This window comes from Colias croceus, chromosome 12 (assembly GCF_905220415.1).
Source record: "Colias croceus chromosome 12, ilColCroc2.1".
In the NCBI taxonomy this organism is placed as follows: Eukaryota; Metazoa; Arthropoda; class Insecta; order Lepidoptera; family Pieridae; genus Colias; species Colias croceus.
Window position 1 is genome coordinate 6,181,580 of NC_059548.1, and position 24,135 is coordinate 6,205,714.

The window sequence follows — 24,135 nt, forward strand, 5'->3', positions numbered from 1 at the left end:
TTTTTTAATAATTTTTAATCATCTAAAAATTTCACTTATTTCAAACTTCTTTATTTTTCAATAAAAAATAACGAAGACTTTTCAAAGTCGTTGTTAAAAGATGTTAATCAACTTGTTATTTTGTGTCTAATTACATTTTCGTTAAATATATGCGTTATTATCTCATAGTCTCACTTTTTTTTCTGTTCCGCTAATTGTGCCGGTGTGTATATTATACACACATACAATGAACATTGATGATAATTTCATTACAAAATAATATAACTAGACCTACAATTAAACATTATCTTATAAATTAAAACATACACCCGTAAATTTAAATAATAATAAACAATTTGTATATTCAACTACACTTGAAAATTTATATCTTTTCCACATTAACATATATTCCCTGACTAGCCTTCAGCAGAAAAGCACGTTTGTCGAATTGCACCGGATCCTGTGTTTTAGGACACGTTTTAAATCTGAAGTTTTTCAACACAGCTACCATTGCCAACTTTGCGGAGATCATTGCGAAGCGAAGCCCTGAAATATAATTTGAGATTGTCTTCATTTGTTCCATTTTACTGGAGATTTATCAATAAATAAGAATCGTTTAACTGGGGGTCAAAAACGTTGAACATTAGATTTTTTTATTTAAAATGCCGTATCAATATTAGAAACACTATTAATTATTGTTTGAGCTTTCAGATAACTTTATTTTACGATTCCGATTACCCCAACGCTTTTGTCAATTTACGTGAAGTCAAAATGAAATAAGGGCATGATTCTTCCTTTACCTTTGTCCCTTAATAAGTTTTTTTGAACCATTGCGATATAATTATATTTCTCTACGTCATTTTTTTAATGACAGATACGCTATAGAGACCATCAGAAAAGCACGCTCAATGACTCACCAATACAATTCCTGGGTCCAGCGCCGAACGCCAGGAACAAATGCGAGGGTCTATCCTTCTTCTCGTCTTTCATGAACCGCTCAGGTCTGAACTCGTGGGGTTCCGGGTAAATATTCGGGTCCATGTGTATTCCATATATTGGTATAGCGACTGCTTGCCCTACGTTTAACTTAATAGATGTTCCTGGTAGAACGTATGGCTTTGTGACCACTCTGTCTATCCTTGACGCGGGAGGGTACATGCGTAATGTTTCTGAAATTAGAAAAAATATATTTTTCGATAAAGCCAATTTCAGTCTAGACCGCTAGAGAAAGAAGAACAATGTTGCTAAGATTAAAAAATAAGTTAATTAATCAACATTGTAAGTTAATTGATCAACATTGTGGGATCACAATCGACCAATTATTTTTGCCAATCTGCCAATTTCGGCAACTATCCAACTGCGCAAAAGAAGAAGTAAAGTAATGAGAGATAAATTAAATAACGTTTATTAGTATTTTATACAGATCAACGCGTGTATAAAATATAATTTCACGTGATATAAAGGCAATGCTCTCTGTGGTATTATACTCCTACATAATATATAGGATATATATAGATAACGAAGATAATTACCCAGCAGAAAACCTTCCAAATAGTCGAGTTGTGTAAGAAGATCATAATTCATTTCCTTTCCTTCAGTAACGCTAATCACGTGTTCTCTGAGCTTATCCTGAAGGTCAGGTTTCGTGGCGAGCACGTGCGCCGCAAACGATAGCAATGTACTAGAAGTTTCGAAACCAGCTACAAGGAATATTATACTTTGGGCGTCGACTGTGCCGTCATCTAAATCTGAAATAGGTATATATTACGATTTTAGGGTTTATTCACATTATAATCAAATACATAAATAATATAAAAGTTAATTTCAATTAGTTGGTTGATAATAAAATCTTTTTCGGCATTATGGTCAAACCAAAAGAGTATTTAGATACCAATAGATATGGTATATACCATATCTATTGTTATGTATATGTTGTATATTTGTTACGATAATTATCCTAACAAATATACCATATCACTATTGTAAGCGAGTTTGTTAACGTAATTAAATTATTTTTAAGAAGCTAATATCTATTCAAATATTTCACGCATTATTTTCACTTTACTACAGAAATTAGCAAAGATATTCATTAAATTAATTACAAGATACAGTGTAAAAGTTTTATATTGTTGACATGGCGATAATATTGCTGTGTGATATCTAATTATTTAATTTTTATTGCGCAAAAATTCAAATGACTCCAAGCTTAAATGCGATTACAATTAGTGAAGTCTCAATTTAAGTTTGTTGAGGTGAATCGTAATTGCCTTAGATTTTAAACTAGGTAACTAGGTTTAGACGAATCCTCTATGAACATAAAGGATCGGCAACATTATGAACTAGATTTCCGCCCGCAGCTTCGCCTGCGTTTTCAAAGAAAAACCCGCATAGTTCCCGCTCCCTTGGGATTTCCGGGATAAAAAGCCTATTTCTTATTCTTGGTCTTCAGCTACCTACATGCCAAATTTCATTGTAATCGGTTCAGCAGTTTTTACGTGAAATAATAAACATCCATATGTGGTTATTCATTAAAAACGCCGCCGAAGTCGCGGGCGTAAATCTAGTTTATAATATTAGTAGGATTCTGAGTGATAAGAACCACTCAGCTGGTAGTGCACATGCCCAAGCACTACTAATTACATTTCAAAAATTGTCGGGTGGAGGAGTGCTAAGATGTCTTTTTCTTTTTCATAATGTTAGTAGCTGCCAGCAAAATATTCGACGATAGAATGTTGTCGTAGGACAATTTCGCACGATAATGCTTATATTTATCATTTGATTAATTGAATTACTACGGACGTGCGATATTACATCTTAATATTTTATTATTATTATTGCAACATTCAAACAGGGCCGTAGTAATATGCTGTATCAGCGATATCAGATACTAGCTGCTCCGCGCGGTTTCACCCCCGTGGCTCCACCCCTGTTGGTCGTAGCGTGATGATATATGTATACCTTCTTCGATAAATGGGCTATCTAACACCGAAAGAATTTTTCAAATCGGACCAGTAGTTCCCGAGATTAGCGCGTTCAAACAAACAAACAAACAAACTCTTCAGCTTTATAATATTAGTATAGATACGGAGCCCCCTAGCGTGTGTATATGTTATTTAACCTATTCAATACATAGGTATTTGGATATTTCGGCCAACCAAATTTTATGTGGGCCCCGCAAATCAAACTACGCCATTGCAAATACAGACATAATCAAGTAGGTGACAAGTGAGTTTTCGTATGAAGTGCTTTATCTAGATACCTACTCTAGAAACTTGTTAATTTACGCAACTATTTCCTCGTAATACGAGCCTCCATGCATTGTGTATATTATACTCGTCTTATAAAATATAGTTTACACAAGTTCTCTAAAAAACAAAAAGAAAACTGCAAATTCGGTTAATTTGCTGTTTCCCTGTTCAAAGAGGTAATTCGATTTTTAAAATAATTAAATAATATTTATTATACTCACGCATTTCTGAGTGATTATTCCCTAACTGTTCTTTTTCCTTTTCCGCTGCATCCATCAAAAGTTGTAGGAAGTCATTGTGCCTACAAAAATATAAAAATAAGTTTTTCTATAGTAAAGTGTATCCTATCCACTGTTAAAAAAATATTAAAAGACATTAAAAAGTTACCTGTGGATAATTATTATTACAGTAAATGTCTTCAAAATATTATTCTTAAAAACCAACAGATATATTTTAATAGAATATTGTTGTGAATCATAATCTTGTTTTGAGGGATTGAATGACGGTGCAAAAAATATAAATAGTAATTATAGTATCAAGACTGTTTTTTCTCGGAATTTGCCCATTTAAATAACAATGTATATTATACAATACAATAATAAAAAATTCACAATGACCTTTGGTCGTTAGACAATTATTTTGTCTGTACACTGTTTTGTTTACCTATTCTGTTTTCGTGTTCACAGGTATCATTCGTATTTGATTTACTAATCAAGAAGATATTTTATCATCAAAGTCATAAAACACACAAACAATGAACCCTATAGGTACAGTATACACACTGAACAAAGACTGTTGTTATATTTTGTTTATTATTTCAATATTATATGCATGCATATAATATTGAAATAATATTATTCAATATTATATGATGCAGGAACGTTTTATATGAGTTATATGGCATGAAGCAATATAACAAAGACATGTCATTTCTTAGTTATGTTAGAAATTATTCAAAAACTTTTAAAAAAGTTTGTTTCACTGCCAAGTGCTTGTATGTCAGAGATAAAATACGCAACTCTGATAACAAAGTTAAAACGGTTTGGGCAATTATTAATGGCGAAATGGGCAAAAGCCAATCAAATAGTACCATAAAACTTGTTAATGCTGGTAGGGTCATTGACAAAAGTGCTGATGTTGCGCTTGCTTTTGAAGACTTTTTTAGTAGTGTCCCTGCTAGTATTACCGAAAAATTAAATTCCTCATCAGCGCTTGCGGAGTCCTACTTGAGGGACCATGTTGCTGAGTGTAATGTATTATTTGAATTGCGACATGTGACTGCAGAGGAAATTGTTAAAACTTTTAAAACATTAAACTTAAAAAAAACATGTGATCTCTGGGGAATGTCTGTAAATTTAGTAAATAATATTATAGAAAACATTGCCAACCACTTAGCGTTTATATTTAATCAATGTTGTGACTGTGGTATATTCCCTGATTTATTAAAGTTAAGTAAAGTAATTCCTTTATTTAAAAGTGGTGACCAAGAAGACTGTAATAACTATAGGCCAATTTCCATTTTACCAACTTTGAGCAAAGTCTTCGAGAAATTAATTTTAAACCAATTATGTAGTCATTTTGTATCAAATGGTTTACTGCACGCCAAACAGTTTGGTTTCACAAAGGGGCGCTCTACTACTGATGCTGGAATAGCTCTTTTGTCACATATATATAAAGCATGGGAAAATTCAAAGAATGCTTTAGGGATATTCTGTGACCTTTCTAAGGCTTTTGACTGTGTAGAACATACCACTCTATTACGGAAACTAAATTTTTATGGTATTAAAGGTTTATCTCAGGACCTCATAGCTTCATATCTTCAGAACAGGGTACAAACCGTTGTTGTTAATGGAGAGAAATCTCGCGGTGCGCCGATTAACATAGGTGTTCCGCAGGGATCTATCTTAGGACCGTTTTTGTTCTTGGTATATATTAATGACCTGCCTTATTATTTGCAGGATATGTGTGAAATAGTACTGTTTGCAGATGATACCTCATTAATATTTAATGTGGATAGACATGACTCAAACGTTGACGAAGTAAACTCTGCTCTTTTACGCATATCCAATTGGTTCACTGCTAATAATTTATTATTAAATGCAAAAAAAACAAATTGTGTAGAATTTATCCTTCCAAATGTAAAAAAGGTGAAAAGGGATATTATTTTAAACGGGGAGGTATTATACCCTGTGGATTCTACTGTTTTTCTTGGATTGACACTAGATGAGAAGTTACAATGGGGGGCCCATGTTGCCGCCACCGCTGCTAAGCTTAGTTCAGCTGCATATACAGTTCGAAGAATAAGGCATCTCACCGATGTAGACACGGCTAGATTGGTTTATTTTAGCTACTTTCATAGCATTATGTCCTATGGAATTCTGCTATGGGGCAGGGCTGCAGATATTGAAACTATATTTATATTACAGAAAAGAGCCATACGCTCTATATATAATTTACGTGCTAGGGACTCACTAAGAGATCTCTTTAAGAATACTGGTATCCTCACTGTACCATCACAGTATATATTTAATAATATTTTATATGTACACAAAAACGCAGACTCACACACAAGAGTAGGAGATAGACACTGTTATGGCACAAGGAACAGAAATAAAATTGAAATGCCATTTTACCGGTTAGCTAAAGTTAAAAATTCATTTATGGGTCAAGGTATACTTTTTTACAACAAAATTCCTCATAGTATTAAAGAGTTTAGTAGTGCTAAATTTAAGAATTATGTAAAAAACGTCTTAGTTCAGAGAGCCTATTACAGCATTAAGGAATATATGGAAGATAAAAACCCATGGAGGGTTGTCGCGTGAGAACCGCAGGACAGTTCTTTGGCATATTATGATAATATATACGTACGGTTACTTACATATTTTGTAAAATTAAATTGTAATACTGAAATGATTTAAAAGAGCAACTATGGAGTTTCTTGCCGATTCTTCTCCATAGATACTGCTTTCCGAATCGGTGGTAAATGATAAAAATATGTATTGACGTTTCAAAAGTGCTTCTCGAAGAAGTCTAATTGAATAAATAAATGTTTGAGTTTGAGTTTGAGTTTATAAAAGATACAAAGATAAACCTATCTACCAAAGAAATAGTATTTTATCTACAACATCTCAATAATCTTCTACGAGTACAATAATTGTATTATGTATATATTTTTATATGAATAAATATTTATACAAAGAATGTACTTGCTGCCTTTCATGGAAATAATACTATCACACATAACATATTTATTACCTAATGAACAAAGGAGAACAAGATGATTCTGCATTTTATTCATACACTAGAAGTATAGTTAGATATTTTAGAATATTTAAACCTCTATATTTCTATACTCTATGTGAATTAGTATCTCTAATATTGTGAATTATGATTTGTTTAAAATAACTCTATTAAAAATAACTATTTTCAAACTCACTTTTCTTTTGACGCTCTTCGTTGTGCCTTAGTCACTTGCAACATATCATTTAATTTCTCTACAACTTCCCGGTTTAAGAATGACAAGTTAAAGAATCTTATAAAAGTTGGCATAAAAATTAATACGAAAAATATTAACATTCTCTTGGGCATTGACATGTCACCAACTTTTTCTGCTACCTGTAAATAATTTCAATTTTATTAATTTATTATTTTTATCTAGTAAATATAATAATAATAAATATTAGAAATTTTATACCACATTATATGATAACTATACATTATCATTGTTAACTTTGTATAATATTTAAGGGTAGTTTATTTTTAATAATTATTAATTTTTTTTTATATGGTTATGGGATTCACAATCATATATTGTGGAGACATACCTTTACAAATTTTGCATTTTCATCAGTAAGAGCATCTGATCTGATACCAAAAGCAGAGGCACCAATTACTTCCAATGTAAAGTGACCCATTATATCTTTCATCTCAATATCTTTTTTATCTGTAACATTGTACTAAAACATTTGATACTAAAACCAGTTAAGTATGTACAGTTTAAAAAGCAAATTTTATAAATATTCACGACAATACTATACTACAGTTAGCTGACACTATTGATAAAACATCACAGTAAAAAGTTTAGTAAATAAGTACCAAATTGATTTAAAAATCCAACCAATTGGTCTGCACATGTTTGTAAAAGAGGTATCAGGTTCTTAAGTCGAGATGAACTAAATGTTGGTGTCATAATACTGCGGACAGCCTTCCATTCTGCTCCCTAGAAAATATATTATAATAAACAAAGTAACAGTATCGTGTATGTCATATAAATTGTGTTCACAAAATAATATTAGTACATAAATAAAATCAAGCTTTGCCTTTTGTAGATGTTTGTATTTATTAGTTTACATAATATTGTACTTTGTGTGGATTTCCACTCAAAAGAGACAATATTAAAAAATAAATTTAATTTACCTTTAAGTTTAAAATACTTCTACTTAAGTATCTTGGTTCTCGACTTCTAAATCCACTTCTATCAGTGAAATGATCAAAATCGCGAATTGTTACTGCTTTAATGATTTCGCTGTCAATAAGATACAGGATCGGCCTTCTCCCTTCAAATATACCTAAAAAAATATTATGCAAGATTAAACAAAAGCCCTATAAAGACTTAATAAAGAACATTAATTTTATAGATGTTACAGAAAATATGAAATTGGTGCATATTAATACAAAATTAAAACTTACCACCATATGGCTGTCCTTTAAAATAGTTATAGATTTCCAATTGAAAATCATGGAGTGATTTCATCCCTAAAAGTCTGCCTCCAAGATTACCAACTAAGAAACGAGGTTTCATGAATTTTATTCCTCTTTTTTCAAAAAAGTCGTGAGTGCTAGTGTAGTAAAAATATAACAAAAATATAATAGTTAAAAACAGCAAAAGCTTCCAGTCTTCTATTATAAATTTTACAAGGTTTTTTGTGCCCGTGCTAAGCTCCATTTTATAAAAAATAACGTATCTGGTCCGGAAATAAAAATTATTTTATCGTATTGAAAAATAAAATATACACAGTCCCCTAATAATGTAAAATACTACGCAATATTTGTTTATAGATAATTTCAAATAGCGTAATTTGTATTCGAACCGAATTAACCTGCTCCTCACAAATATCTAAATGACACCAATGACACTGGAAACACTGAAACACAGAGTACTTTTTTATATATGAGAAATCAAAATTTAATTTGCAATCAACTTGAAGTAATGCACAATTCGTACATAGTTCATTGTACTATAATGTAAATGTATATTTTGCTACCTATATAGTTTGTATCCTTATCACATAAAAAAGATGCAAATGACATTGGAATGACATTGTCATTGATACTTTACGTCAATAAATCAATGAATAAGGAACAATGAATAAGGAATCACATGGAAGTGACATACCTACAAAAAAAGTGTGGCCGGTAGTGTTGCCGCTCGATAGTCCACTATCGATAGTCTATCGATTAACTATCGATAGTTGGGGAAAAGCAATAGTATCGATAGCACTATCGATACTATCGATAGTGTCGATACTATCGATAGTATCGATAGTCCTATAAGCGTAAATACTATCGATACAAAGCAATACCATCGATACTATCGAAGCTCAATATCGAACGAACTATCGATACTATCGATAGTGTCGATACTATCGAAGCTCAATATCGAACGAACTATCGATACTATCGATAGTGTCGATACTATCGATAATATCGTCCCATCGATAGTGACCTTTTTCTCGATAGTATTGCTTTATCAATAATATTATAGTGGATGATAGAGAACTAGATGTTTGGTTATAATACTTTTCAAGTTATCTATTGGCGCTTTGTACAATCCATTTTTTTTAGTTCGTTAATTCGTAATCCAATAAGCCACGTACATTTGTGCATAGTTAGTGTCTTCTAATTTAAATTGACCCATTATACCAAGAAATCGTGAACAATACTATTGCACAATTTACTACTATCGATAGCTCAAAACTATCGATAGTATCAGTACTATCGATAGTATCGATTGTAGTTGCAATATTCAGTAGCAATAGTATCGATACTATCGACAGTATCGATAGTATAGCAACTATTGGCAATCAATACTATCGATTTTATCGATACTATTGCAGTTCATCAATAGTATTCCATGATTAACGCTATCGATAGTATCGATAGTATCGATAATATCGATACTATCGATAGTGCTATCGATATTCTGACTTATTTTCAAGGTCAACTATCGATAGTCAAACTATCGATAGTTCGGCAACACTAGTGGCCGGCGCCATATTGCTTGTAACAAAACATGGCGGTGTTTAGTGCCGAGAATATATCGATAAACATTATTATGTTTATCGATATAAAAATAATATTAATATATTTTTTTTGAAGTTATACTTCTTTTGGCGCGTAACTTGTAACGCGTGTACATAAACACACACTCTTTTTTATTTATTTTAACTTTATTGTACAAAACATAGAAGTAAAATTACAAATGGAAAAAATGACAATGCCAATTAATAAAATTAAGTATGACGATGGCTGCTCGTGACGGTAACACCTATACAGGGTTACTTGTAAAACACCAGCAACCTCGCCGGACAAGATAGCTAACCCTGTATAATTTGATAAATCCAGTTCAATTTTGACTTCGATATAAGGATTACGGTAGACTTACAATTTGGTAATTTCAGTTTTGAGGAATGTAATATAATGAAACAACATAATATATACTAATATAGGTATATAATAGTATTTTATTACGATGAACAACACAATATACAGTAATTGTATTTATTTATTTATAAATAATAGACAAAAAAAACAATAATATATAATAATAGAGAAAATTATAGAGCTAAACTATTTTGTGTAGCCTGGAATGCACTCAGATACACTCTGTTCATTTTTGAGTTCGGGATTTGAGGCTCAACTGGTACCTGGAAATGAAATGTCACAGTTTACATTAACTAGCATTGTTCACTTTACATTTAAACTAAAATGCAATACATTTTAATTAAAAGGGCAATGCTGATGGTTTGAAATTAATATCAACATTAGGGCTTACAATAGCGGAACTTGAATTTATATTTTTGGTTTTATGGCATTGAAATGCTTTATAAATATAAATTTATAAAGAATAGAAAAATAACTTAAAACACCCCATGTATTTAAAGTAAATTGCACTTTCCCTCAGTCAATAACATTTCAACAACCAAATATCACCCAAGTTTGTACTCAAAAAATCATATAAAACCATCTCAGTTTGTTCACAGGCCTCCTTCAAAATAGGAGAAACGTTAGATTATAAATGACAGCCCTAAATCTAAATAAAAAGACCAAAAGTAAATTGGAAGACATCACGTGTCTACAGATAAAAACCTCACCCTGTGTGAATGCAGCGGCAGACATACTGGTATAGCATCATCGTGCAGACTAATCACATCCCTTGTTCTATTGAAAGCACTTTCGGGGAAATGTAGGGAACATACTATGATATTATATCCTTTACATTTGGCTTGATATTTTCATTTTCAATTGCTTCTAACCATTCTCCTTTTCTATTTTCACTTCTTGGTAACCTTCAAAAAATGAATTTTTAGGTTATTATAATTTTAGTCCTGACCTGACTTATTTATAAATACATTTTTAAAGTACCTACTATAAAAGCGATTAATCTTACTTAAGTTAAAATTCATATTAGGTAAATTTAAGTGTTTTATTTTTCCTTCTGCTGCTCTTGGCAAAATTAATTTGTTATTTTGGAAGTGTATTCACCAAAGCAACTATTCTTAAGATTAATGACACAGCCTTGGGAGACGCACGTCTTCATCGAACATTTTGCTGATGTCGATATTATAAGTCATCACTAGCACCCAAATTCATTATTTTACTAGAACGAAAATATACAAAATAAAGCTATATTTGGTAACAATTTTACACTGAACATAGTCTGTGAATACTCCTCAATTCAATATACATGAAAATAAGTAAATCAGCAAAGTAATAACTAATATTTCAGTCAAAACGTATACATACCGGTGCAAAGACAAACTTTTCTAGTTTTCATTCTTTCCGGAGCCACATCCCACAATACTGCGCTTTGGTATTATGCCACTATTTGTCCTTGACCACTCTATATGTTTTAGACACAAATGTTTGTCACAATCACAAAAATATTCAATATTTTTCAATGTTTACTACGGAGCAATGACAGAGCATGTACATCATAATAACGAGAACATAAAATGGCGCCCGGCCACAGTAGGTATTTGAGCTAACTTCAAATGTCAAACGGTATAGAATTAGCACTGACTGACGTATAGTCATATATTTTCACTTAGCAGAATATTCATTAGTTAGAAAGAGACAGTATTCGTTTTATTATTTCGGTATCGAAATGCATGATATTTGTATAATCAGTTGTTTGTATAGAACATTATGCCCTGTCCATAGGATTCCTTAGTCATTGATAAGGAATCACATGGAAGTGACATACCTACAAAAAAAGTGTGGCCGGCGCCATATTGCTTGTAACAAAACATGGCGGTGTTTAGTGCCGAGAATATATCGATAAACATTATTATGTTTATCGATATAAAAATAATATTAATATATTTTTTTTGAAGTTATACTTCTTTTGGCGCGTAACTTGTAACGCGTGTACATAAACACACACTCTTTTTTATTTATTTTAACTTTATTGTACAAAACATAGAAGTAAAATTACAAATGGAAAAAATGACAATGCCAATTAATAAAATTAAGTATGACGATGGCTGCTCGTGACGGTAACACCTATACAGGGTTACTTGTAAAACACCAGCAACCTCGCCGGACAAGATAGCTAACCCTGTATAATTTGATAAATCCAGTTCAATTTTGACTTCGATATAAGGATTACGGTAGACTTACAATTTGGTAATTTCAGTTTTGAGGAATGTAATATAATGAAACAACATAATATATACTAATATAGGTATATAATAGTATTTTATTACGATGAACAACACAATATACAGTAATTGTATTTATTTATTTATAAATAATAGACAAAAAAAAACAATAATATATAATAATAGAGAAAATTATAGAGCTAAACTATTTTGTGTAGCCTGGAATGCACTCAGATACACTCTGTTCATTTTTGAGTTCGGGATTTGAGGCTCAACTGGTACCTGGAAATGAAATGTCACAGTTTACATTAACTAGCATTGTTCACTTCACATTTAAACTAAAATGCAATACATTTTAATTAAAAGGGCAATGCTGATGGTTTGAAATTAATATCAACATTAGGGCTTACAATAGCGGAACTTGAATTTATATTTTTGGTTTTATGGCATTGAAATGCTTTATAAATATAAATTTATAAAGAATAGAAAAATAACTTAAAACACCCCATGTATTTAAAGTAAATTGCACTTTCCCTCAGTCAATAACATTTCAACAACCAAATATCACCCAAGTTTGTACTCAAAAAATCATATAAAACCATCTCAGTTTGTTCACAGGCCTCCTTCAAAATAGGAGAAACGTTAGATTATAAATGACAGCCCTAAATCTAAATAAAAAGACCAAAAGTAAATTGGAAGACATCACGTGTCTACAGATAAAAACCTCACCCTGTGTGAATGCAGCGGCAGACATACTGGTATAGCATCATCGTGCAGACTAATCACATCCCTTGTTCTATTGAAAGCACTTTCGGGGAAATGTAGGGAACATACTATGATATTATATCCTTTACATTTGGCTTGATATTTTCATTTTCAATTGCTTCTAACCATTCTCCTTTTCTATTTTCACTTCTTGGTAACCTTCAAAAAATGAATTTTTAGGTTATTATAATTTTAGTCCTGACCTGACTTATTTATAAATACATTTTTAAAGTACCTACTATAAAAGCGATTAATCTTACTTAAGTTAAAATTCATATTAGGTAAATTTAAGTGTTTTATTTTTCCTTCTGCTGCTCTTGGCAAAATTAATTTGTTATTTTGGAAGTGTATTCACCAAAGCAACTATTCTTAAGATTAATGACACAGCCTTGGGAGACGCACGTCTTCATCGAACATTTTGCTGATGTCGATATTATAAGTCATCACTAGCACCCAAATTCATTATTTTACTAGAACGAAAATATACAAAATAAAGCTATATTTGGTAACAATTTTACACTGAACATAGTCTGTGAATACTCCTCAATTCAATATACATGAAAATAAGTAAATCAGCAAAGTAATAACTAATATTTCAGTCAAAACGTATACATACCGGTGCAAAGACAAACTTTTCTAGTTTTCATTCTTTCCGGAGCCACATCCCACAATACTGCGCTTTGGTATTATGCCACTATTTGTCCTTGACCACTCTATATGTTTTAGACACAAATGTTTGTCACAATCACAAAAATATTCAATATTTTTCAATGTTTACTACGGAGCAATGACAGAGCATGTACATCATAATAACGAGAACATAAAATGGCGCCCGGCCACAGTAGGTATTTGAGCTAACTTCAAATGTCAAACGGTATAGAATTAGCACTGACTGACGTATAGTCATATATTTTCACTTAGCAGAATATTCATTAGTTAGAAAGAGACAGTATTCGTTTTATTATTTCGGTATCGAAATGCATGATATTTGTATAATCAGTTGTTTGTATAGAACATTATGCCCTGTCCATAGGATTCCTTAGTCATTGCAATAAATTGATGAATGATCATTATTGACGTAATGACAATGACAACACAAATAGACATAAGCCGCGTTTCCACCTGCAAGAAAACTTCCGCAAGAAATGTCCGACCACAGAACAGTAAGAACAAAATAGAAGTGCTATAATGTCATAATTAGTATGAAAACCAGTGTCGCCAAACCCACACATTTAAACCGATAGTAATACAGTACACTACAAGTAAACTATGCCTTTGATTGGACAGTTTAATTTGAGTAAAAACTGACTTAGGTTATAAATACAGCATTTCAATATGTACCCTAAAGCAACAAGTTACGGTTAATTTTAGTATAACATCCCTAGGTATATTAGCTGTTTTGTTTCTCTTTCCTCAGAAATTCCAAATTCGAAAACATTCAGCTACTCCACAACAGAGGGCGTTAGTTTTCAATACATATAACTTTGAACCTCAACACATTAAGATAAGGTTGAAATTTGTGTCACTCTACATTAATGACATTAATTTGATGCTATGCTCTAAGGGATGTCAGCCTTGTTATCGATAATTCACAAATAAATATTTTTATGTGCATTTTTTTTCTTTCTATTTTATGAGTATAGTATAATGTGTCACATTTTGGAGTATGTTTATTACTACTAAGTACGTCTTTTCATATTATTATATTTAAATAAAAAACGGAATAGAATAGTATAAATCTATATTTACAAAACAAACAGAAAATATGCATTATTTTAAATCTTGGAACTGCCGTAGGTTTGATGTATTGGTGGCCTTTGTTAGACTGCTTATTGCTGTTCGGCATCCAGTTAACTCGTCACGTTGCATTAATTATCCATTTCTCTTTTAAATTAGCCTCTTTCGAAAATCTATAAATAAATAGGACAAATGAAAGCTAAGGAAAAATAAAATAAAATTTAATATTTATAATGTTTGTCTTTTCTAAAGTATCGATACTGTCGATATGCGCCACATGCATCACTAATCCGACATTCGTTTGTTTATTGCAATAATATTCCAGAAAGTCTTGTTTGCTGTTCAATCTATATTAGTACTAATTTCTTATGGATTAAGGTTCATTTTGACTTAATATTTTTTATAAATTTTTGACAAATTACGACAAGCGAAGTTGTAACATAAAATATATTTAAAATAAATTAAAATAAGACTTACCGATGGTATGATATGCCTCGATTGCTGATATTATTTCGTCTGCTATCATTTATCCACTCTAATACCGAACAACACGCCCTAAATAATGAATAAATATGGAAAAAAGGTTTGACAGCTGACAACCGACTCGAATATTTTTCTGCGCACAACTGAGAGCGAGTTAGGTGATCTTACCTTACTAGTGACACGTGGGCCACGCCCACATCGCACTTCTATTTGTTCTTACTGTTCTGTGTGTCCGACAGTCTGTCTGACAGCAACTTGCAAGTTTGTGCACAGGAAATATTCAATTACCTACTCGAAAAGAGCCCGATGTACTTTTCTAAAATTATTATATAATAATTAATATACTTAGTATGGTTATGTAGTATGGTTATATAGTTTGTCGTAAACACTGTAACCTCAGAGCAATAAACCTAACTGTAAAGTAGCCTACTCACGATTCAATTTCAGTAACAATCTGTTGACACAATCTGCAGTGAGCTGACAGATTGTGTCGTGAATAGTATAGTTGAGGGCACGTTGGGGGCGTAACCCAACATGTTGCGTATTGGATCGGCGCGGAAGCAACCCGACAAATTGTCTCAGCAGATTGTGTGCGTGTTGAAACGTGAGTATTGTGATTGCTCCAATTTCGGCTCAATCGCGCTGCCGCGTTAATCGCAAAATGGCGGTTTTGAGATAAACGCGGGAAAGACATTTTTACATATTTGAGGAAGATGTTTATATTTTATAGCCGTTTATACTTTATAGCCCTTGAAATCTATCAATAAAATTGGAAAAAATACAAGCTTTACAAAGATAATTATCTTATATTTCATAAATTAGTATATCCATTAATAATGCGTATTATTGCGTTGAGGTTTAGCATCAGGCCAGGCATCAACGTGACGTGCACACGTTGTGGCAAGCAATCGCGGAATGAAATTGTGTCATCAGATTGAGGGTTGGATGAATCGTGAGTAGAGAACGCTCAATCCCCACTGCAACAAATTGTTTCAGCAGATTGTTGGTTGTGTTCACAGAGTACTTTTATATATAGGGTTGTGTTGAACCGTGAGTAGTGACAAAAATGTCACTTGTCAAGTTGTCAGTGATCTATAGTTTGTACTTTGTGGTCACTGTTTTGTTGACAAAAATCAAGACTTTTAAACTTTTTCTCTTTTTTAATATTTTGAGAGATATTGAACAAACATGGGAAAAACATCAAAAGATAAGAGAGACATTTATTATAGGTTAGCTAAAGAGGAAGGATGGAGAGCAAGAAGTGCATTTAAACTGATGCAAATAAACGATGAATACAAAATTTTGAAAGGCGTAGAGCGTGCTGTGGATCTTTGTGCAGCACCAGGTAGCTGGAGTCAAGTTTTGAGTAAGGGGCTAAGACAAAACGCGGACAATGTAGATGATGTTAAAATAGTAGCAGTTGATTTGCAAGCAATGGCTGCTCTGCCAGGCGTCAAACAAATTCAGGGAGACATAACCAAACTTTCGACTGCAAACGAGATTATTAAGGAGTTTGAAGGCTTAAAAGCTGATTTAGTCGTTTGTGATGGAGCACCAGATGTTACTGGCCTTCACGATATTGATGAGTATGTGCAGTCCCAGTTACTGTTAGCTGCTCTGAATATAACCACACATGTACTGAAAATTGGTGGCGTCTTTGTAGCCAAAATATTTAGAGGAAAAGATGTAACACTGTTATATTCCCAATTAAAACAGTTTTTTGAGCTGGTTACAGTTACCAAGCCTAAGAGTTCTAGGAATTCAAGCATTGAAGCATTTGTAGTGTGTCAAAATTACAATCCACCACCAGGATATATTCCTACTATGGTCAATCCCCTATTAGATCATAAGTACTGTGACTTCAATCAATTTACAGGTGTGAACAGGTTTATAGTCCCTTTCAATGCCTGTGGTGACATCAACGCTTATGACTCGGATACATCTTATCCACTACTATTGGAAGGACAGGAGCATTATGAATATAGAGAACCAGTACAAAGCCCTATCGATCCTCCATACAAAGACATATTGGATAAGACAAGAAATAAATAATTTTTGGTTCAACTGCCCATTTTATTTGTATGTGTCCTAAATAAAAGTCTATAAATACATAATGGTAATTCTTACAATTATTTATATTCTAAGTCTCTGTTATTATGTAACTAATATAATAAAATGTATGCTTTATGAGTCTTTGAGTGTGAATTTTCTTAATAATTAATGTTGGATCCGTAAGAAATAAATAGACTACTGTACTATGTATTCTCATTATATTACAATAATCATAACATACATTACAATCACATTGCATGATTTCACCCCCAAGCAAAAATATATTTTTTTTTATATATTATGTAAGTATGTATATGATATACTAATACATTCAGCTTCATCACCGCCAAGTATCATCAAAATTGGTTGAGTCATTTTTGAGATAGAGGGTAAAAAAGCATTCACCCAAGAAAATAGCATTGTAACATCTTGAAGGCGGTTTAATTTTGAAAATTACTAATATTTTAGTATTATAGCATGCAAATGCTCGATAAGTGAGGAATTCAAAAATAATTGAAAAACATAATATCACGAGGCGGTATTCGAAACAGGATATAAAAGAAGGGTAAAAGAAAGCAGGCGCTTCTTTTTTTATTGTCATTTCTGGCAATAGATCGAATTCGATCATTTGGCGGCAATTTTGGCGGCGCCAATGATCGAACTTTTTGTACCCTACTTGTTCAATACACACATCACCACAATCACACAATATCAAAATATTTCTACAGCAAACTTTTTCCTGATATTTAGAACTGGCACTGTTATGTTTTACTCTTCTTCAATTAAATATGTATCATTATGTCATATTTTTAGCTAGCTGATGTAGCTTTCAAAATTTTCGTCTTTTTTCATTAAATTTATCAAAATTCTTGTTTATCAATAATTGTATAAAATTTATGTAAGAATCAAGATGGGGCCTTACAAAATGCCTACATTGCAACAGTTTCTTAAGAAAAAGGTTTGTAGATATTTTAACGACCTAGGGTTAGAAATTAGAATGTCTACATTGTGGTGTACCTACTTAAGACAAGAACGCGAACGATCGTTTCGTTTAAATTCGCAACTTACAACCATGTGCCATGGTCTAAGGCCATGGCCCATGAGTTGGTCAGGTTGTACTTACTCGTTAATCCTTATTACACACTATCGCCTAGAGTAAATCCTGTAAAAATAGGTCGAGCAGCTGCAAAGATTTGGCGAAAAAAACAGACGGACAAAATTATGTACATTGTAAATACTAGGTAGTTTGGTACGTTTGGTGTATTTTTACACCATGTTTATGTACCAAGTATTGATCCATATGAATTTAGTTTAAAGCAGCTATTTTCAATATAATATTTGCAGACTTATTAGTTATTACTCATAGCGTTAATTTAACTTTAAGTAGTTAGTTATTAGAAGTAATATCTTTTTTGTTTCAGAAAATATACGATAAAAAAGAGCCTGTATGGGTTTATTTAGAAAGAGAAATGCGAGAAAATATTGATAAAAAGCCATACAACGAGAAAGTAGGAGCCTGGCTCAAGTTTTTAAAAGAATTAAAGTTCTTTTTTTACTGCGAAGGTATTTATAAATAAATTTTTTAACAAAATTATTATACCTAAGTAGGTGAGCATAATTAACTATACTTGTAATTATTATACTGTGTAGGTACTAGCTAAATTCCGCTAGCGGTTTAGCCCGCGTAGTCAAAGAAAAACCCGCATAGTTCCCATTCCCATGGATTTGCGGGATATATCGATATAGTTCTGTGAGTAAATCCATGCAAAAGGTACCTACCTACCTACTAGGTACTTTTTTAGTTTAGCCCGGACTGTATGTTTATACAGACAAATATTCTAAAAACTATATTTTTGATTTTGATGTCGATTGTAGATCACGCCCCAAGTATTCTTTTATTAAAATATTAAATCTACAGATTTCACTTTTCTATGATTTTTATCATAATATGTACATATAGATCATAAGGGTGCTTATATACTTGAACACGCAATAAATAAAACGCAATCTCGGTTATTTTTTTTTAACTTTACTGATTTTTTTACCAGCAAAACGGAAGTATAAACGGCTTTGCATAGAAGTCGGACCGCCGTGGTACTATGAATTGTCAAGCAGCCAAAGAGAAGTTTTAAATGATCTAAAGGCCAATATTCATCAAGATTTACTCGAAGATTTACCGAGAAGGACGAGAAAGTCACTGTCCGATTTGGGCGTTACTTTAAAAATACAAAAACCAATATTGATGAAGGCTATGACAGACTCCATTGAGGACCCTGGTGTGTTTATCTGGAATTTATACACTGCTTACTACAAAAAACCACCCAGTGTTTTGCGGCCAGGTAAAATAATTAATAGGGTGACTACTATTTTCTTCCTGTCCGAGTAGGTATACTTATAGTTTAAAAATGCTTTATTATTTTTCAGAATATGACATGAATGCGATGATATTAATGTCATGTTTAGTTTTTATTGATTTAGAAGAATGTGTACAGAGATTGGAAAAATTAACACATGCTGAAAGGCTTCCAACTATAACGAATGAGAAAAGTGAGCACGTATTCATATAGATATTATAAGTATTCTTCTTACACCTACGCCCTACGATTGCATCCGCATTGAAGAAAAAACGACGTGTGGCACTCGAGGACTGCTGCGGTAAAACTATCTGCTATTGCATGCTATGCCTTCAAGCCACACCTCCGCCCGTCGGAGTGGGGAGCGTGAGGTTATTTCGTTACGGAATTTCTCGATTCGGTCCCCGCGCTCAAGGCCCGCGATAGAAGCTCTGCAATAGCTTAAAACAAAAATTCTATTCGATCCAGTAGGTAGAGCTCTGAGATTAGCACGTGCATACTAAACAAACATGGAAAAAAATAAATGATAATTTAAAACTCTAGAGCTCGTCTAAACTAATATGTTATCATATAAATTTGGTTTGATATTAAAATGCATTGCAGAACCACCTAAAAATTCACAACCCAAAGTGAGGTATGGAGAATATTTACAAAAATGCTACGTGCCATGTTTTAGCACACATTCAAAAAGTAAGACGGACAAAGACAAGCCGCTACCTTTGGGTTATAAAGTGCGACTGCGAAGTGTAGAAGTAGGTTTATTTAGGGTGTTTACAGATTTGTGCATTGAGTACCTATAACTACCTACCTACACAGTACATACTTTAAATTTTATTTCATTACAGAGTTATGAAAAGCTGTGTTTGGATACCGGATTTGTAAGTTAACGTTATTACAATACGGGTAGAAAAATCAAAAGCACATAAAATCACAATTATAAAAAAAAAATATTTATAATAAGTACCTACCTAGGTACTTACTTAGTTACTTTTTTTAATGGTACTGGTAAACTGATTTTTTTCACATATTACCTATATAAAAAATCGATTAATTTTATTTCATTTAATTGACTAACCACGCATCGATTATTATAGCTTGAAAAACGCAAAGAAAGAAATAAGAAAGAGAAGCAGACAGAAAGAGTATGCAATTATAAATTTTGGGAACCCCCGAGCACTTTACGTTAGTTTTTTTTTTAGTAACTAGGTATATGGTAAATAATGATTTATTAGGGAACATTCAATATTTTTAAATCACTTTTTGTAAATATAGGAAACAAGAACCCTAAAATGGTAGCATATGCTAACAAATTGAAAATGCTGAAAAATAAAGCCAAACCAAAATACAAAGCACCATATAAGAACGTCCAATATAATGTTGGAGGTGTAGCTTTTACTGGCGGCAAACCTACTTATATTTTAAACGGTGAGTGTCTAAGAAAGTTTTTCATTTATTTCACTGTCGAAAATTTATTTCACCTACAGCTACGTGAGATTAAGCCGCCAGTGTGCCTAGTGCGAGTTTTCATCGAGTACGAAACGTTACTATCGCGTCTGCGTCACAGCGAAATTTGTATGGGGAATCAAAGCTTCCCCATACGTCCGCTAGGGGCGCTGTTCGATTTTCCTTATACATAGTTACTATACTCTTTGACTAATTCGGCTGTGACGCAAACGCGATAGTAACGTTTCGTACTCGATGAAAACTCGCACTAGGCACACTGATTAGAAAAAACAATATAATGACCTAAATTTTCTTAGTTTTTACTATATATTTAGCTTTTTCGGTTCGTTAATGACAGATCAATTGTATTTTTTTGTATTGTCAGAAAAACATTGATTTCCATTGAATTTCTGATGTATTAGCATTATTATCTTTGAGTAACTTTTTAGAACATGAATAAAAACAGTAAATAAGTTCGCTATGATACTTACACATAATATATTTTTGTATTTTTAAAGGTGTGTCTTTATTACCGACTGGTTATATACCAATAAACGCTGGTATGGTGAATGTCGGTGGTGACTTGGTCACCACTATTTGCGGGTATTGGAAGTTTCCGCGGGTTGTTACTGAAAAGTGTGACGATACATGTGACTGCATTACTAAATGGTTATTATACTGTAGTTTTAGTAGTATATATTATTTATAATAGAGAAGAATCTTTTATGTACTTATAAATATGATATTAAAATATATACCTACTTAATTACTTAATAAAATTCTGGTACCTATCATATGAATATTTTTATATATACCTACTCATTGTAACATTTATAATTTACCATGCAGGGAAGACTCTGTTATGGAATATTTAAAGAAATCGAAATGTACATGTGGTCATCTGTATGACTTGTATCATGAAGGAAAATCTAAAGAGAAGTATTTTTATCCGCCCACGAGACACGGAAAGCATTGGTTTGATAATGCAAAAATTTATCAAATGGATCCAATGGAAGATTTTATAAGAGATACTTTTCGGGACGCACTTATGTCTCAAGAGCCATCGGTAATCATGATATTATTCATTATTAATTTTTCATTCAATCACGTTTTGTTTTGAGAGATTTTTTTAAAAATGTTTTAGCTACATACAGCTCTTAGAAGTTATAGCTCTATCCAACTTGGGTTACATTGGGTTTTTAGACTTAACTGATAACCCATTACCCATTATAGTTAGTCCCACATTCACTCAACCTATGACCTATCTACTAACTCTACAAATCGAATCGAAATTAGATAAAAATAAAATATCGTAATTTTTGCCTGTAGGTAACTACTTAATAAATTAAATAATTTACTACTCATATATATGTATATTGTATATTATGCTTAAATTTGTATGGTACCCAATCGTATTCTTGCAGCGTGAACCGTCTATGCCAACGATAGTACCTTCGGGTTTGAAGGAAAAGGATCTGCTGGCAGTATGTATCCTTTGAAAAACATTTACTATTTAATGAAAAAAAAACTTGATAAAGATTAATCTTTAATTCATCCTTTTTCAATTTTCATTTACTTCTTCTTGGATGTAGGTACCTACTGTATTGAATTTTATATTCAGGATTTTCAAAATAATGCTTAAATATTTACTATAATTTGCTTTCAGGCATTTTTGGCAGAACTATCAGATACTCCTTTATTGATTCCACATCTGCCCAAAGCAAATCTTCTCAATAATCTTCAAGAGTGGGTCAGGAAAAGGATTAAAGGCAAAATTTCACCCCAGGACCATAGTGAGTTTATTTTTATTTATTTAATTACAGAACATATTGTGGCTTACAGACATGCCAAAGCACCACAATGCTATACAATGAAAATTATGTACAATATTGCTAAAGTTAAGCAATTACCTATAGGTGTGATAAGAATGAATGCGCTAGGAGGCAAATGTGAAATAACCTTTATAAATGTCGCTCTACCCTCAATATGTACTATCTATAGCCTATAATATCATAATAAGACTATGAGTATCAGGCTTAACTCATATTTTCAGAAAAACTACTTCTACAATCGCAACGCAGGTGGCTTGATTTGAAACATATGGATTTTAGAGCTAGAGCATATAGAATACCATTTACTCTAAAACAATTAGAGCACATGAATTGGTCACATAGACAACTAGTACAAAAACTGGTGAGTTATTGTTTAATGTTTATATTAAATTATATAATAAATAAATCATATAGATTACTAGCTGCCCGCTCACGGCTTCGCCCGCTTTCTCTAAAACGATTTGAGATTTAAACTATCCTATCTCTCAAGTTGGATCGAACTGCACATGGTGTGCGAATTTTATTATAATCGGTTAAGTGGTTTAGGAGTCCATTGAGGACAAACATTGTGACACGAGATTTATATATATTAAGATAAGAGAATAGAGACTAGAGTAATTGAAAAAATTCTTTCTTGCAGTTTGAAGTACTTCTGGATGATTTTGTTACAAGAAATAGATTGAAACAACTAACTCAAACCAGACTTTGGTGGTCCACAACTAAATATGATGTATATCCAAGTAAAGCATTTTTGTAAGTATTTACTGTATACAATTTATAGATTTCCTTAATTTCCTCTGCACTCTGTCTGCTACTCAATTTTTGCTTTTAAATAATTAATACCCAGTGCACTGCCTTAACATATACTTATTATTTAGATTATAATCGAAATATTATTTTTAGGGACATATACTTCACATACATGCCTGGGAGAATGAAAGATACTTTCCTGATCAATCCATACAGCTCCGAACTGACACCAAAACATGGTGGTAAAACATGTCCGCTCGATTGACGGAATGAAAAATATTGAGTGTTTCTGTTATTTTTATGAAAATAAAATAATTATGTGGGCGTTTTGTGCAGTGTTAAAGTTTCGATTGTTCTCATTAATTGTTTAACACGTTTGGCAGTATTGTTTTATACGTTACCTAATTAAGAAAAAGTGATTAAAAATAAACATCTATCGTTATTCCATAATATTTTATTTTATTAACCGACTTCAAAAAAAGGAGGACGTTATCAATTCGGCCGGTATGTTTTTTTTTTTATGTATGTACACCGATTGCTCCAAGGTTTTTTTGTTCGATGCGGGATAGTGTCGAATTGGTCCCATAAAAATTTTATTCGGATAGGCCCA

The 24,135-nt window shown here is 32.2% G+C and overlaps 3 protein-coding genes and 2 long non-coding RNA genes across 6 annotated transcripts; 2 read left to right on the top strand and 3 right to left on the bottom strand.

The window, feature by feature from the left end:
* Positions 1-213: 213 nt before the first annotated feature.
* Positions 214-8,493, bottom strand: LOC123695990 (cytochrome P450 3A19-like). 2 transcript variants are annotated; one of them, XM_045641961.1, is made up of 9 exons: positions 7,917-8,493; positions 7,644-7,795; positions 7,323-7,446; positions 7,052-7,170; positions 6,664-6,842; positions 3,449-3,528; positions 1,512-1,727; positions 897-1,148; positions 214-525 (listed from the first exon to the last, which is right to left on the bottom strand). In XM_045641961.1, the coding sequence occupies exons 1-9, from the start codon at positions 8,170-8,172 to the stop codon at positions 362-364; spliced, it is 1,542 nt and encodes a 513-aa protein (XP_045497917.1). In that variant the 5' UTR covers positions 8,173-8,493; the 3' UTR covers positions 214-361. The 2 variants fall into 2 exon arrangements, with proteins under 2 accessions (XP_045497917.1, XP_045497918.1); XM_045641962.1 differs by lacking the exons at positions 7,644-7,795; positions 7,917-8,493 and having other exon boundaries at positions 215-525; positions 7,052-7,183; positions 7,323-7,434.
* A 1,500-nt stretch (positions 8,494-9,993) lies between these two features.
* On the bottom strand, positions 9,994-11,294 carry LOC123696305. Its single transcript, XR_006752058.1, has 3 exons — positions 11,253-11,294; positions 10,601-10,795; positions 9,994-10,153 (listed from the first exon to the last, which is right to left on the bottom strand). It is a non-coding gene; the product is annotated as an uncharacterized LOC123696305 (long non-coding RNA).
* Positions 11,295-12,230: 936 nt separating this feature from the next.
* On the bottom strand, positions 12,231-13,532 carry LOC123696381. Its single transcript, XR_006752071.1, has 3 exons — positions 13,491-13,532; positions 12,839-13,033; positions 12,231-12,391 (listed from the first exon to the last, which is right to left on the bottom strand). It is a non-coding gene; the product is annotated as an uncharacterized LOC123696381 (long non-coding RNA).
* Positions 13,533-16,178: 2,646 nt separating this feature from the next.
* On the top strand, positions 16,179-17,158 carry LOC123696121 (putative tRNA (cytidine(32)/guanosine(34)-2'-O)-methyltransferase). Its single transcript, XM_045642150.1, has one exon. It carries the CDS (start codon positions 16,283-16,285, stop codon positions 17,144-17,146), a length of 864 nt encoding a protein of 287 aa, XP_045498106.1. The 5' UTR covers positions 16,179-16,282; the 3' UTR covers positions 17,147-17,158.
* An 809-nt stretch (positions 17,159-17,967) lies between these two features.
* LOC123696471 lies at positions 17,968-23,972 on the top strand. The gene is made up of 15 exons (XM_045642644.1): positions 17,968-18,104; positions 18,568-18,709; positions 19,195-19,485; positions 19,571-19,693; positions 20,104-20,252; positions 20,346-20,378; positions 20,595-20,682; positions 20,773-20,925; positions 21,462-21,612; positions 21,793-22,009; positions 22,368-22,427; positions 22,610-22,736; positions 22,997-23,136; positions 23,416-23,528; positions 23,679-23,972. The coding sequence occupies exons 1-15, from the start codon at positions 18,057-18,059 to the stop codon at positions 23,788-23,790; spliced, it is 1,947 nt and encodes a 648-aa protein (XP_045498600.1). The 5' UTR covers positions 17,968-18,056; the 3' UTR covers positions 23,791-23,972.
* Positions 23,973-24,135: the final 163 nt, after the last annotated feature.

What these genes read in the sequence shown, in the direction of transcription:
- LOC123695990 (XM_045641961.1), bottom strand. Translation starts at nt 8,172, where the DNA reads ATGGAGCTTAGCACGGGCACAAAAAACCTTGTAAAATTTATAATAGAA. An exon ending in TGGATTTTTAAATCAATTTG is followed by an intron (nt 7,171 to 7,322) that starts GTACTTATTTAC and finishes ACAATGTTACAG; the next exon opens with ATAAAAAAGATATTGAGATG. An exon ending in CGAAGAGCGTCAAAAGAAAA is followed by an intron (nt 3,529 to 6,663) that starts GTGAGTTTGAAA and finishes ATATTTTTGTAG; the next exon opens with GCACAATGACTTCCTACAAC.
- LOC123696121 (XM_045642150.1), top strand. Translation starts at nt 16,283, where the DNA reads ATGGGAAAAACATCAAAAGATAAGAGAGACATTTATTATAGGTTAGCT.
- LOC123696471 (XM_045642644.1), top strand. Translation starts at nt 18,057, where the DNA reads ATGGGGCCTTACAAAATGCCTACATTGCAACAGTTTCTTAAGAAAAAG. An exon ending in AACAGTTTCTTAAGAAAAAG is followed by an intron (nt 18,105 to 18,567) that starts GTTTGTAGATAT and finishes TTTTTGTTTCAG; the next exon opens with AAAATATACGATAAAAAAGA. An exon ending in TATCCAAGTAAAGCATTTTT is followed by an intron (nt 23,529 to 23,678) that starts GTAAGTATTTAC and finishes TATTATTTTTAG; the next exon opens with GGACATATACTTCACATACA.